The sequence below is a fragment of the Podarcis vaucheri genome (genome assembly GCF_965113315.1).
Source record: "Podarcis vaucheri genome assembly, chromosome: 2".
NCBI classification, from domain to species: Eukaryota; Metazoa; Chordata; class Lepidosauria; order Squamata; family Lacertidae; genus Podarcis; species Podarcis vaucheri.
In genome coordinates, this window is record NC_138760.1 from 736,432 (window position 1) to 750,064 (window position 13,633).

The 13,633-nt window shown below is 46.7% G+C and overlaps 1 protein-coding gene across 5 annotated transcripts in view; it reads left to right on the forward strand.

Annotated features, from left to right (window-relative positions):
* The window catches only part of GMIP (GEM interacting protein), a 108,791-nt gene that overhangs the window by 78,410 nt on the left and 16,748 nt on the right, over window positions 1–13,633 (forward strand). For all 5 annotated transcript variants that reach the window (XM_082207891.1, XM_082207892.1, XM_082207895.1 and 2 more), the window contains 7 exons: window positions 2,081–2,208; window positions 4,598–4,684; window positions 7,129–7,218; window positions 8,047–8,207; window positions 9,111–9,299; window positions 10,130–10,267; window positions 12,629–12,825. In XM_082207891.1, the coding sequence (XP_082064017.1) occupies window positions 2,081–2,208; window positions 4,598–4,684; window positions 7,129–7,218; window positions 8,047–8,207; window positions 9,111–9,299; window positions 10,130–10,267; window positions 12,629–12,825 (990 nt within the window). The remainder of the gene's footprint in view (window positions 1–2,080; window positions 2,209–4,597; window positions 4,685–7,128; window positions 7,219–8,046; window positions 8,208–9,110; window positions 9,300–10,129; window positions 10,268–12,628; window positions 12,826–13,633) is intronic.

Consider the following 13,633-nt stretch of genomic DNA (forward strand, 5'->3'; position numbering starts at 1 on the left):
CAAAGTCAATACTATGTCATATAGTTAGTACTATGGGGAAAATCTTACTACAATACATCCTATTTTATCTATTGCATTATTTTTATTTTCCAGCCATCTCTGAATTTGCTGGGTGTTGGGGGTTGGAGAGGGGATAAATAAATTTAAATTAAGATAAAATGTCCAAGCAAGAAATTAAGTTGCTTCAACATAGATTTGCTATTGACCTTTCACAGAGCCTGAGAGCAAAACTACATGTTATGAGGAAAACAGATTCAGCAGATTCTCCTTTGCAAAGGCCACCCCTGGCCATTTTTAGAATCATTTTGTCCCTAGCCAGAGCCCAGAACCCTGAGGCAAGTCAGGCCAGCAGAGTGAACTGAAACATGCCAAGCAAGAGTTTTGAAACTTTCTGCCCCAGAGGCCTACTTGGCAGGGCTGAAAGCGATGGCTGTCCCTCATCATAAATTGGGGGGGGGGGGGTCCTAAAGTGGTGGCAGATGGAGGCAGAGTTCAGCATAATCAGCTGACAATTGCTGACAGCATTTTCTGCTGATAGCACTTTTTAGAAATTGCTAGATTCTTGGCCAGAGCAATTTTATCATGGCAAGGAGTTTCATTCTTCAGTTTTCCTCAAGCTAAGTACAGATATTAGCCCTGGAGGCAAGGTGACTCAGTCACAGGGGTTTTAAGTGGAGAAGTTTTGTTTTTTAATGTTTTCCCTACCCCCTCTGTGATTTCTTCTCCTTTCACACTTCTTATCTCTGATGAACTACTAGTGTTTTTCATCCCTTCTCCCTGCTTCTATTATGTTCACTTATTCCTCCTATAAATGTCATTTTTATTCCCAAGTTATCGTTGCTGTTGTTATTTTTAAAATTAACTTTTTATCTCTTATTCTAATTTCCTTCAGCCCTCCTTCCTCTGGCCTTTTCCTCTCACAGGAAGGAAACCTTCCTTCTCTCCTCTCCCTCCCAGCCACCTTTGCTCAGTATGGGGGGAGTCACTGGTGCTGGCACCCATCCAACCCCAAGGGAAGAGGCGCTGAGCTGAAAGGGAGACCTACCTGAAAGTGGACTGAGGCCCATAGTGGTCCACTGTCTGGGAAATGGTGATGTCAAAGACTGCTTGATAAAGTAGGCACAGGTTGTAGGAGAATCCATTTCATTTGTTGAAGGTGATGCTTGTGTAATGGTTAGTGATTGTGTAGGTACCTTTCTTCATTTAGGGTGGTCATAGCCCAGGGCAGTGACAGAGGAAGGGGTGTGTGAACCGCCCCGGGTGTCATCAGTGGGGGGGGGGGTTGTGTGACAAAATGACAAAAATATTAGTTAAAACTTTTTTTAAAAAAATGGGCTCACGAAACTTTTTAGAAACAAACATAATGAAACGCAACTGGCACTGGGTGCCACACCATGGGGGCTGGTACTTACGGCAGGGCCTGCAGTGTGTTTGAGCCACGCGTCTCTCCTGGGAATGACGTGGTGGCTTGAGCGCCTGCAGGCTCAGCGCTGCCTGAAACGGCAGCGTGGGGCTTGCGTCTGCCCACCGCCTCTTCCTACAGCTGAGGGGGAGACAGCGGAGAGGGTCCATGCAGCGTGCCCCACCCCCAGGACGCGCACGCTGCACCGGGCACCCTAGCAGCTAGCTACGCCCTGGCCCAGGACAATAACTTATGAGACAAGAGCTGCTTCTACACCAGGCACTGAGTATGGAACAAGGGTTCACGGATATCTTAGAAGGGTCCACACAAAGCTGTCCTCCATTTGCCGTCTGCCTATGGTTTGCCAGTACATCTTCCATCTTTTTCTTACTGCACATAGTCTGGCTTGTTGGAGAATGGTGGAAGTGCAGCACCATCTCCACAGGTAGAGGTGCTCTTCTGTCCTTTTAAAACAAGAAATATCTTCTTCCAGCTAGCTGCTTGATGAAGGCTAGTGTGCCTACACATGATGGGAGCAGCAAATGCACCAGCCTGCCACCTGCAGTGGCAAAACCATTGAACCATCGCACCAACTCATGAACAAGTTCTTTACTGACCATTAAATGTTTGCATCCTTTGAGAAAACTGAAGTGCTTGACAGATGCATTGCTTTCTCAGGTCACCCCCCACCAATGCCAGAAGAAAGAATGCTTCACACAATACTCGTATCTCATCATCTGCAGCTGACCTCAGCAGCTCCTCAGAAGATGCCTCTGGAAAGCCATCGTCCTCAGGCAGTGAGCAAAGTAAGTTATGTTTACATTAAAGTCAATTTTCTGTTTTATTGTCCTTCAGTTTTGTTCCATAATTCTTGCCATGGCCCAACTAGATCCGTGAATGGTTCTCACAGGGCTGGAGTGGAGAGAAGGGCCAAGGAAAGACAATGACGCATTTCAAGGACCACCCCGTCCAGAACCCAGCACCAGCCTGTGTGGTGGGGCCAGCTTGGCATCACCACAGGTTTCCTGGAAGGGGCAGGGCGGGGCTGAGGTTGGGCCTGCTTTCGTGCAGAGCCAGTCCAGGGCTCCTGTCATGCCCTGGCCTCACTGTGGCCTTGCCCTGTCCAGGGATCCGCAGCACCGCAAGTGCTCACAGGGTGGCACCACCGCTGCGCCCCGACGCACAGACCAGGGCTGCCCAAACCCCATGCTCTCCCTTCAGTGACTGGGGTCAAGGTGGTCACTCTACCTTGGGATTGCTAGTTTGAGGTGGGGGGGGCAACTTTGTAGTATCAGGGAAAACCCTCTTCTCCATGCATTGGTCGACTTCATTTAAAACTCTGGCGTCTTCTAACAGTAACAGCTTGGATATTAAGGAGGACATAAAAGTTCAGATTTAGCAGAACTTATAGATATGATTTCACACATAAAAAGATAAAAAATGAGAGAGGGGGTGTATTCTTAAAGTGAAGGATATCTCTATTTGTTACCATTTGAAAATCTTATTTTCCTAGCACGTCAAACTGAGAGATCAGTGTCTTAAACATACTTTGACTGAGAGTCGGCAGGGCCACAAAAATGCTTCTTGAGTCCAGCTTGTGGGCCACCAGCTGCCTGTTCCAGGTCCTAACTAGTCATTTCAGGAGCCCCCAGACTTCCTTTTCCGTCTCCTGGATCCTCACTTCTTAGACCTGTTTCTTGGATGCTCCTTTCAGACCTTAGTGGAAATAAGGTGGAGACAGAACAAGGATCAGCAGCTGAAAATTTCTAATGTCTACCTCAGACACCCTCACCCAACATTTTACAATTCTATTTTTTGTTTTCTTTTGTTTCCTATCTTCATGAAAGATTTGAAAGCTAGCCATATCACCTCTCCCCCCACCCAAACTATTGTTATATTATTACCGTATTTTTCGCCCTATAAGACGCACTTTTTCCCCTCCAAAAATGAAGGGGAAATGTGTGTGCGTCCTATGGGGCGAATGCAGGCTTTCGCTGAAGCCTGGAGAGCGAGGGGGGTCGGTACGCACTGACCCCTCTCACTCTCCAGGCTTCAGGAAGCCATCCGCTAGCTGTGGGAGACCCAGCTCTCCCAGGGCTAGCGGAGAGCTTGCCTGCACCGAGAAGCTTGGGGCGCGCTGAGCTCCGCACGCCCCAAGCTTCAGGATTAGTGCAGCGCTCCGCTAGCCATGGGAGAGCCGCGCGGATCTCCCACGGCTAGCAGACTGCTTGCCCGCACCCAGAAGCTTGGGGCGCGCTGAGCTCCACACGCCCCAAGCTTCTGGTGTAGCGCAGCGATCCGCTAGCACTGGGAGAGCCGCGCGGCTCTCCCAGGGCTAGCAGATTGCTTGCCGGCACCCAGAAGCTTGGGGCGCGCTGAGCTCCGCACGCCCCAAGCTTCAGGATTAGCGCAGCTGTCCGCTACCCCTGGGAGAGGCGCCCGGCTCTCCCACGCTAGCGGAGACCTTGCCGGCACCCAGAAGCTTGGGGCGTGCTGAGCTCCGCACGCCCCAAGCTTCGGGATTAGCGCAGCGCACCTGGGGGGGAAATAATTTTCCCCCCCTTTATTTCCCCCCCAAAACACTAGGTGCATCTTATGGGCCGGTGCATCTTATGGGGCGAAAAATACGGTATATTATTTGGCTGAAAAAGTAACTTCATACTGTCCTGAAAGACAGAAGGTGATTAACTCTGGAGAAACTGCCTAGAGGGTAGATTCGCCACTGAATCGCAACAGGGCATCTCCTCTATAAGATTGCTGCAGCTTGCTGCAATGAAATTACCTCAATCTAGTAGAAGTCAGACTGAATTCTCCCAAGTAGTGTAGGCACTGGCCAAAGTGAACAGTTTTCGTCATGCCTTCTGACCTGTGAACTGTCCAGCAGCTGTTCTCTGCTTCCTTTAAGTCAGACAAGTCTTCCTGGCTGCTGCTCCTCATTTCTTTGACTATGTAAAGACATCACATTTCCCCAGTGATTTACCCCTGTCTGTTACAGTGGTGCCGGCCCCAATCCTCCTTCATTAGCAAAGGGAATTGGATGTTTACAGGTTCAGTTTGACTGGGTTATGAAACCTTAAAACACATTTGAGCTGCATGCATGAATTGAAACTGTGGGCGATGACAGCGCTCTCATATTGCCTACATCACAGTGAAAATATGAGCTGCACACAGCTTTTGTTTCAATCTGTTATCCAGGTGGCAGCAAATCCTCCCACAGTGACACGGAGAGTCTGGGAGGGAGTACTGAGGGCCAGTCCTTAGAGTCACCTGCCTCCAGCCCAGGTGAGAGGAAAGTATGAAATGTTGCAAAATAATAAACATCCATTAAAACGAGGCCTTCAAGTTTTTCCACATAACTTTGTTTTTCAGCACATATAAATCTGCATGCTTGATTGTTTTTTTGCAATGTGCCTCTTCTATTAAGGGCAAACAAATCACTTTAAAATACCAGGTTTTAATTTGTTTTTCAAAAGTGGGCTTTGAATTTCAAATATGCCTTTTAAAAAAACTGAATGGCAATTTAATTTGTGCTTCCTTTGCAATCCCTAAATTATCTTTTAAAAATTGAATTAATGCATTAATACATTCTGAATTGGAGGCCCCATGAATGGTCTGGGAGGAAGTGATGCCGCAGATTCACTGCAGCTATGTAACTATGGACCTGAATGGAAAACCACCAGGAGTCTGCAGGAAGAGTGTGCTGTAAATAAAATACCCATAATATTAAAACAAAATTCTGAATTGATACTCTAATTTCATGTCAGCAGTATCCATATCTAAAGGAAAAGATATTAAAGAGAGCACAGATCTGCAAATGTTGCCTGCAGAGACTGACGTACAAGCCTGCAGCACGCAGGTACTGGGAACCCATTCTTAGTGTGGCCCCATGTCCTGCTTTACAGAGGGCAATTTGAAGGTCTATGCAGCCCAAGTCCAATTGACAAATAAAGATCCCTAAGAAGGGAAAGCAAAGGCACTGAGTCTATTTATATTATAGCAATTATTTCTAAATTTGCGTCTATACATATAAATTAGCATCTGCAAATTTTATGCATTTCCTTTGTCCTTTTTTTTGGGGGGGTGATGCATTTTCTGTTTTGGGGGTGGGCAATGCTTTAAGCACCCACACTCTCCATCCTTGAAACGTAAGCTATAAAAATATATGTAAAAATAGCAGGCAGGAAAACATGAATGGTATTTAGCTTCATTTTACTCAAGAGTAATTAATGGCCTCAGATTAGTCATGTTCATTAGTTTCAGTGAATCTACTATGATTAAAGCTTAGCTGAATACCACCCCACGTCACAATTGATGTCTATACAGAATTGCATATCTTTTGTTTTCTGAACTTAGACAGTGCCAGAAACTTGGGGTGGAGTTCAGTGTCATCTCTTGCAAACAATGCCTCCCTGCAAGCTTGCCAGATAAAGCTATCTCCGCTCCTCCATGCACTGTTCTGGGGGTTTTCCTGACACCCCAGCTGGGACCCAACTTTGGGGGTGGGGTGGGGGGAGGAAGCGGAAAGCCCCTCTGCGGAGACCCTGACTCAGGGCTTCCTCTGACAGGGCTCCTTAGGCAAATCTCACCCATGGAATTCCCACTTGTCTATTTCATCATCATCTTACATAAGTTCTACACTGTGATTTTCTGTTTAAAACATTCCTTATGTTGCAAACAATAAAAGATTAAATACTAGGTTATTTGTGTAAATTTACTTTAATTGATGTTAGTGGCTTTACACTTCTTTAGTATGGAGAGGGAAATCCAGGTATAAACTTTAATGTAAATAAACAAATCTGGACCAATAAAAGTTTCTGAACTTTCTTCAATACCGTGCATTGCAGTGGTCCCGTTGAGAGTTTGCCAGGGTATGCTTGGTAGTGTCAACATCACTCTTTCTCTCAAAGAAATACGGTCATGCCTCAGGTTACAGGTGCTTCAGGTTGCTTTTTTGGGGGTTATGGACCAGCCAAAACCCAGAAGTACCGGAATGGGTTACTTCTGGGTTTTGGCGGCCGCACATGCGCAGAAGCACCAAATCACAACCCGCACATGCGCAGACGCGCCGCTGCGGGTTGCGAACGCTGCAGGTTGTGAGCGTGCATCCCGCACGGATCACATTCACAACCCGAGCGCCCACTGTATGCTGAAGCTGATAAGAAAGCTCTCCTGGTTGTATCCAGGAGAAAGCCTATACTCAGGAACTGTAATGGATGGGCATTTTCGTTGGGTGGGATGTACAAGGGCTTTTGCTTGTCCAACTGGCTTTCCCTCCACTCTCCTCACTCCATGTGCCCCCCCCCCCGCAATTCACTCTGGGAGAGCAGGAGAACCCCAGAACAGAAGAGGGATGTTTGTACAGACGGAACATCTGTAGTAACTCAATGCTGAATTCCACCAATTAACTTTTCCAGTTCTAGAGCCAGTTACCATGAGCATCTCTATATTTACCTTGAGATAAGTAGCTGGAGCATTAGGGGAAAAACCACTTCAAATTGTTAATATTGCAGTGAAACAAAGATGGTCTAAATTTTCAACAAAGCTGTCTCTAGGTTAAACTGAACCCAGTTCCTAAAACTGTAGAGCACTCTTTCCTTTTCAAGGAAGTAATTTCTTTTTTCACAGAAGAAGCATCCTAAGCAGAATCCTGTGTGACTTTGAATTTAACTGGTTTCTGGCTCTTAAGTGGCTTCCTTTTCTGTTTTTAATCTGTTATTCATGTCTAGGCCACAAGAAGTTGTTGAAAGCTCCATCCACAGGCACTGTGTCCTCTGAGGACTGTGAAGGCAAAGATTTAATGCAAGCCTATGACCATGGTGAGAAACAAGCCACAGACTGGGGAAATGAACGAGGGAGGGAAGAGTCCTATAACTGCAAATGCTAGACAAATGGCAGATCATGAGGTTAATCAGTTCTGGGCATGTACAGCTTTAGACTGCAGACTGAAGACTGCATGTTGAATGTTCCCACATAAAAGCAAAAACGCCTCCCAGGAGAAAACCTACATTTTGGGGGGAATGAAGGGCTCGTGTCCTTTTTCTGATGCATATTTTTCTACGGAAAGGTAATATGTTTCATACAGGGGAGGGGGAAATTTGATCATGTAATGGTACTGTTCAGGAACGATTTTACCACGTGATCTCCTCTGCCATGCCAGAATTAAAGGGGCTTTATGGATGCTGGGATTTCTGTGTGGACTCAATATCTGAAGAGGATTGGAGGGACAAATTGCAAGGTAGCAATGTCTCTTGGCCTAATCACAATGAAATCAACAGCAAAAAAGCAGAATGGAAAGTCAAGCCACAAGAAATTTAACCACATTTGAATCACTTTCTTGACATGAGGCAAGTGGAAATGTGAGTGAACCCGCCGTGTGAGGGCCAGCCCAGGGGGCTGCTGCACTTCCATGTATCTGGTTAAGAAGGGGCGAGGTTCCTGCTTTACCTTCTCCAGCTTTCCCAGCCCCCTGGCACTTGAGAGCCTTTTGAGCCTGAGTTTGAAGAAACCTTCCTTTGTGTATTCTAGTCCTTCCCACCCTCTGCTATCTGTTCTCTGTGTAGAAGGTGCATGTTTAACTATTAATCTAGAAGCCATGTCTGCAGTCTAACGGAGGACAACAGTCACATGCCTGACCCTCTTTTCAGATCTCACTGATGCTGCCTCTGAAAATGGCTTGTCCCATTACCACTTTAAGAACATCAACCTGTCCAGTGCTGCTCAGACCCACCATCTGCGGAAGCTGAGGGGCCCTTCAAAATGCAGAGAATGTGAGAACGTGGTGGTCAAAGGCGTAGAATGTGAAGAGGTCAGTGCGCATTAAAGGGAACTGCTTTGCTACAAGAAGAGGCAGGCTGCCACTTGGGCACTGGAAAGGGAGAGGCACACAAATTGGCCCCAGCTTACAGCATAAAGCCCTGAGGCAGATTCTTAGACTTTTAAGTCTGGAAATAATTAGGATTTTGGTTGCGATCGTATGTATACAAGGGGAGAGGAAGTGGGGTGCGGGGGGTGTGGTGCACCCCAGGTGTCACCACTGAGGTAGGTGACAAAATGCCAGGCAGCACTCACTGCGGGGTCTGTCGGCCGCCCGAGCCATGTGTCTTTCCTGAGAGAGACGCGGTGGCTTGAGCGCCCGCAGGCTCCGCACTGCCCAAAAGTTCCACCCACTGCCCCCCCCCAGCTGCAGGGGGGCTGAGTGGGAGGAGGCAGGCAGACTCTAGAGGCCCCACAGTGCGCCCCGCCCTTGCCTCGCCCCTGGGCACGCCGCCCCAGGCGCCCAAGCGGTTTCCTCCGCCACTGTATGTATACTTAGCACTACTTCTGTGCGAACATAAATAGGATGCTGCTGTAAATTTACTAATCTAGTTCCGTGTTTTGCCCTGAGACAGGCTGTCCTGAACATTCGCCATATCCTCACACACTCCACTTGTGTGAAGTTAACTCCACTTGATGAATGTTTTTCAATGAGATTTGATTGCCATTGTGAATGAGACATGCAAAAGAAGATGGAGTTTGTGCTCTGACTCCCCCTGTGTCTGGATGTGGAACCTGGAAAAGAGAATGAAGCACAAATGGAAATGCTTTTCCTCTGCTGTTGGTGCATTACACCTTCCTCAGAGTACTGAGATGTGAGAAATTAGCAAGGGGCCCCTTTGGGGCTGGGAAAGAGTTCAGCCAGAGTAACACAGGATCTTTGGGCCATTTGCAGTGCTGCCTGACCTGTCACAAGAAATGCCTGGAGAGCCTCCTCATCAGCTGTGGTCACCAGAAACTGCCGGCACGGGCATCGCTCTTTGGGATCGACTTCCTTCAAGTGTCACGGGATTTCCCAGAAGAAGTGCCATTCATTGTGGCAAAGTGTACCTCGGAAATAGAAAGGCGTGCCCTGGGAGTGCAGGTAACTTGTCCCTGCATGCAGAAATCCATCAGTGCTCAAACTGCATACCTCTCAGAACCCAGAGTGAGCAGCAAAACATAAAGACATAAACATATGTCTGCTGCCCAAACATAAAGGCTGAATTAATTGAGTAACTATTAGACTATGATTGGCTCATTTGTATTCCTCAGTTCTGTGCAAGTGCAGCAAACCAGAGCAAAAAAAATTCTAGACATTAATCCTAAAGAAATGCGTGAGTCATGCCTGGTGAAATCCCACAAATAAGCAGGGACCAGAACAGGATTTCTGGTGAAGAATTGAGCTTTTCTGCTGGTGCAGCATTTTATATCCGCCATTCTCTTATCACAGTAAGAAGGAGACAGTGGTGGGAGTTCCCAGTTATTGGGAATTTTTAAGGTGATGAACAGCCTCACCTCTAATGAGGAGCAGACTGCGCTGTGGCAGGATCTAGGTGCTTACCTATGAAGAAAAGACAGGTTGCCTGCTTCTTTGCGTGTCTGTATTGCAGCAGTTCAGGGAAGGCGTAGAAAGTGGGGGGTGGAAACAGCGGAGGGGGGTCAGAGAGTTGTGAGGCATCCCTAGACTCTTTCTTTCACTCTGCGCGGTAGCCCTAACTTCCTGGTGAGCTAAGGCGTCTGCTTATGGCCTTCAAGAGCTGCCTCAGAGTTTCAGTCCATGTGGATTTCCCAGTTTCATGTGCTAGCAGTCCAGTCTCGTGCACACACACTTCCGCCTCCCTGCGGAGTCAGAGAGAAATCCCAGGTCCCTTTCTGACACATACATCATGTGTGGTGGCCTCAGGCCCAGTCTCTTTTTTGTCCTTGACGCAGGGCATTTACCGCATCAGTGGAGCCAAATCACGGGTGGAGAGGCTGTGTCAGGCCTTTGAGAGTGGCTGGAGGCTGGTGGAGCTCTCGGATCATTCACCCCATGACATCACTGGAGTCCTTAAACATTTTCTTAAGGAGGTAAGAAATGGAGGGGGAGACATCCTTAGAATTTCCTTTCTCTAAACCTGAGAGTGGTTTCCCAAAGTTTATGTCTTTAGCAGACTCTGGGAACTCATCAAGCTACACATCCCCAACCCTTTTCGGGTGCGTGTGCTATTTTATCTAAAGGTGGAAACAAATGTAATATAAAAAAATAAACATGCAACTGGGTTCAATCTGTTGGGAAATAACTGGTGAATACCAATAAATCCTGAAGTCCCAGATGTGTGGGGAACTACAAAGAAAAACAGCTGACTGCATGAATTCAGAAATAGGGTGTGGGGCTTGACTTCAGCCAAAGCAGCCCCCAGCAGAGTTTAAAACACAGATCTAGACTGCGTTTACAAAGCATGGGAAATATAGGTCGTTAGACTTTTAAATGTCCCAATATGAGTGCTTACAGTTCTCCCCTGCCTCTGCCCCTCTTGAGCTTAATAGACCACAACTTTTAGTAAGTTTAAATGCTTTATTTCAGTAATCACAGGTCTCACTCATGCGTTGTTCAATGCTATAGCAGAAACAACACAAGTAAGGTATTCTTGCTTACAAAAATGCAGAAGTGATTCTCAAACATGTGGACTGAGTCTGAAGTCCCAGGCTCAGACATCTGCTCAACTTACATGGTTTAAAGGGAGAGGGGAAGGAATATGAAACCTTTAGTTCCTCCCTCCTTGGAGGAAAGGGGATGTGACATCACAGAGTCTACTCTAGTAATTTGGAACTCTGTAGTCCTTAACCCCTTCACATACTAACTAGCACAGGTATGCATTGTTAGGTTTGACTACAAAACTCCCACACACTCTACGTTAAAGGTAAAGGGACCCCGACCATTAGATCCAGTCGTGGCTGACTCTGGGGTTGCGGCGCTCATCTCGCTTTACTGGCCAAGGGAGCCGGCGTACAGCTTCTGGATCATGTGGCCAGCATGACTAAGCCGCTTCTGGCGAACCAGAGCAGCACACGGAAACAGCGTTTACCTTCCCGCCGGAGCAGTACCTATTTATATACTTGCACTTTGACGTGCTTTCAAACTGCTAGGTTGGCAGGGGCAGGGACCGAGCAACGGGAGCTCACCCCGTCACAGGGATTCGAACCGCCGACCTTCTGATTGGCAAGTCCTAGACACTCTACATTAGTCTTGTTTATTGTGGCATTGCTGCTCCTTCTTGCTTGCTCATGAGTTGCACAGCACGTGCCCCAATCTGTAGTTATTCTGCTCCTTCTGTTCCTTTATTCCCTGATATTTCTAACTAGTTTTATTAGGTATTTTTATTTATTGCGTATGTGCACAGTAACCCTTAATTCAGGGGTCACCAGGATCCTCAGCTTTCACTGAAATTAGGCTCGAAAGAAGCATTCTGTTGTGGCCAGTAGAATAGGTTGTGGTATGTGCTTAGTAGAAATGGGCAAAATGGGCAATTTCGGTTTCACATTTTTCCAACATTCAGTTCTCCACAATTCCACATTTCTTTGCAATTTTTTTTAAAAAAATTAAAGTCCTCATAAAAATCATAAGTGTTTTAGGGCAAACTTCTCCTCATATGCATGTGCTTGTATACCATCTTACTTCTACTATGCACATTTCCCCCCAGAGCTGTGCTGTTTCCTCTAATATAATGCATTTTTGCTTGTGATTTTCTCTAATATAGGCAGTTTTGCGCACATTTTTCTCAACTATATGTATTTTTGTGCACATTGCAGGGCTGGAGAACTGTGCTGCTAATTACAGAAAAGTGTGAATTTTGAAGCATGGCTCTGTTCCAGAACCTGCATTTTTTCACAGTGTGTGAATTAGGTATCTTCTTCTTTAAATGCAAACTGAATCAATTTCCCTTCCCATCTCTAGGGTTTGGTTGAAGTGTTTGTGCATGTGGGTGTGGGTTTATGGTGACCAAAACAATTTTCCAATGGCCCCCCAAAATGTCGGTGACCCCTGCCTGGAGTAGTTAGGGCATCCCATGACTGCCCGTGGTTCTGTTGCATCTGCTCTGCTCTCAATTTTCCATTGTACTTTGTACTGTCGAAAGCAGCTGTAGGCTCTCCAGATGCTATGGTAGATCTGTGGCTGAGGGAGGAAGGCTCTTCTCCTGAGAGACCAGCATTTTTCACAAGATTGTGATGATCAATTAATTATTTTCTATCTCGCTCTTCCAAAGGAGCCCAGGACAGCAAACGATGACACAATAAAACAATACAATTAAAATAAAAGGAAGGTATATTTGAAAACAAGAGCTTTTACCTTTACCTTCTGCTGGAAGTGGTTCGCTCATTTCTCTGAAAACGTTTGCAGTCGCATGTAAAGGGGGGGTTTCTAAATCTTCTCCTCCCTTCTTTTTACAGCTTTCCAGTCCTGTGCTCCCGTACGAGCTGTATGATGATTTCATGGCTCTCTCCAGGAGCGTGCAGAGAATGGAATACAGAACAGGGGCTGATGCCAAGACCTTGGCAGATCCCATCAAGAGTACAAAGGATTTACTGCGCAAACTGCTACCAACAAATTATAACACATTACGGCACCTCATTGCTCACCTCTACAGGTAACAGGGAGACCAGCAGTGACTCCTGAGCTCTTTTCTTGTAGGAATAAGGGCCGCTTTGGATGCTCTTTGCAAAGCTCTAAAGTGGGGTATAAATATCCTTAAGAGTTAGGTATCCAGTTTCAATACAGATCCATTGGTCCACACCTCTGTTTGCCCTGCCACTTTCCCCTGGGAAAACCTGCTGTTTCCTTCTGAAATGGACCAAATGGCAACTGGGTTTTCTGCAGATTGCCATTTGTTCCAATTCAGCAATAAAGAGTGTTTTGCAGGGGAAAGCTGCAGGGGAAACACAAAGCCACTCATACCTAGAAAGCCCAGGGTCCTATGAAGCAGTGTGCGCCCACCCACCCCAGGTCTCATTGGGGCTCCCTACGCCACTGCCTGTGTTTATCTGCATGATACTTGGGTGTCCTGCTTTCTCCCAAGGGCTCAGGCTACCAGTAGAACATATAAAACCAGGGGCAAAGCTAGACTTTATTTCATGCAAGTCAGACCCAGTTTGACACCCCATGTGCATTTATGTTCACACACACGTAGACTGGGAGCCTCAGTGGAGGCTTCAACCTAGCTAGCCCCCACCCCCGAAGCTATAGTGCTGTATGAAATTTATGTTTTCCATCCCCAGATGCTTTTTAAAATGGTATCTGATCAAGAATTCAAAAATTGAGAATAGCTTCTACAAGCCACAAAAACCTGTTTGCATCTTCCTTAAGGGCAGAGCTGCGCATTGATGCAAACATATGTCACACAACCTTAGTGGCATCTTCTTCTAGGGAAATGGTGGTCAACCTGAATCCAGTGATCC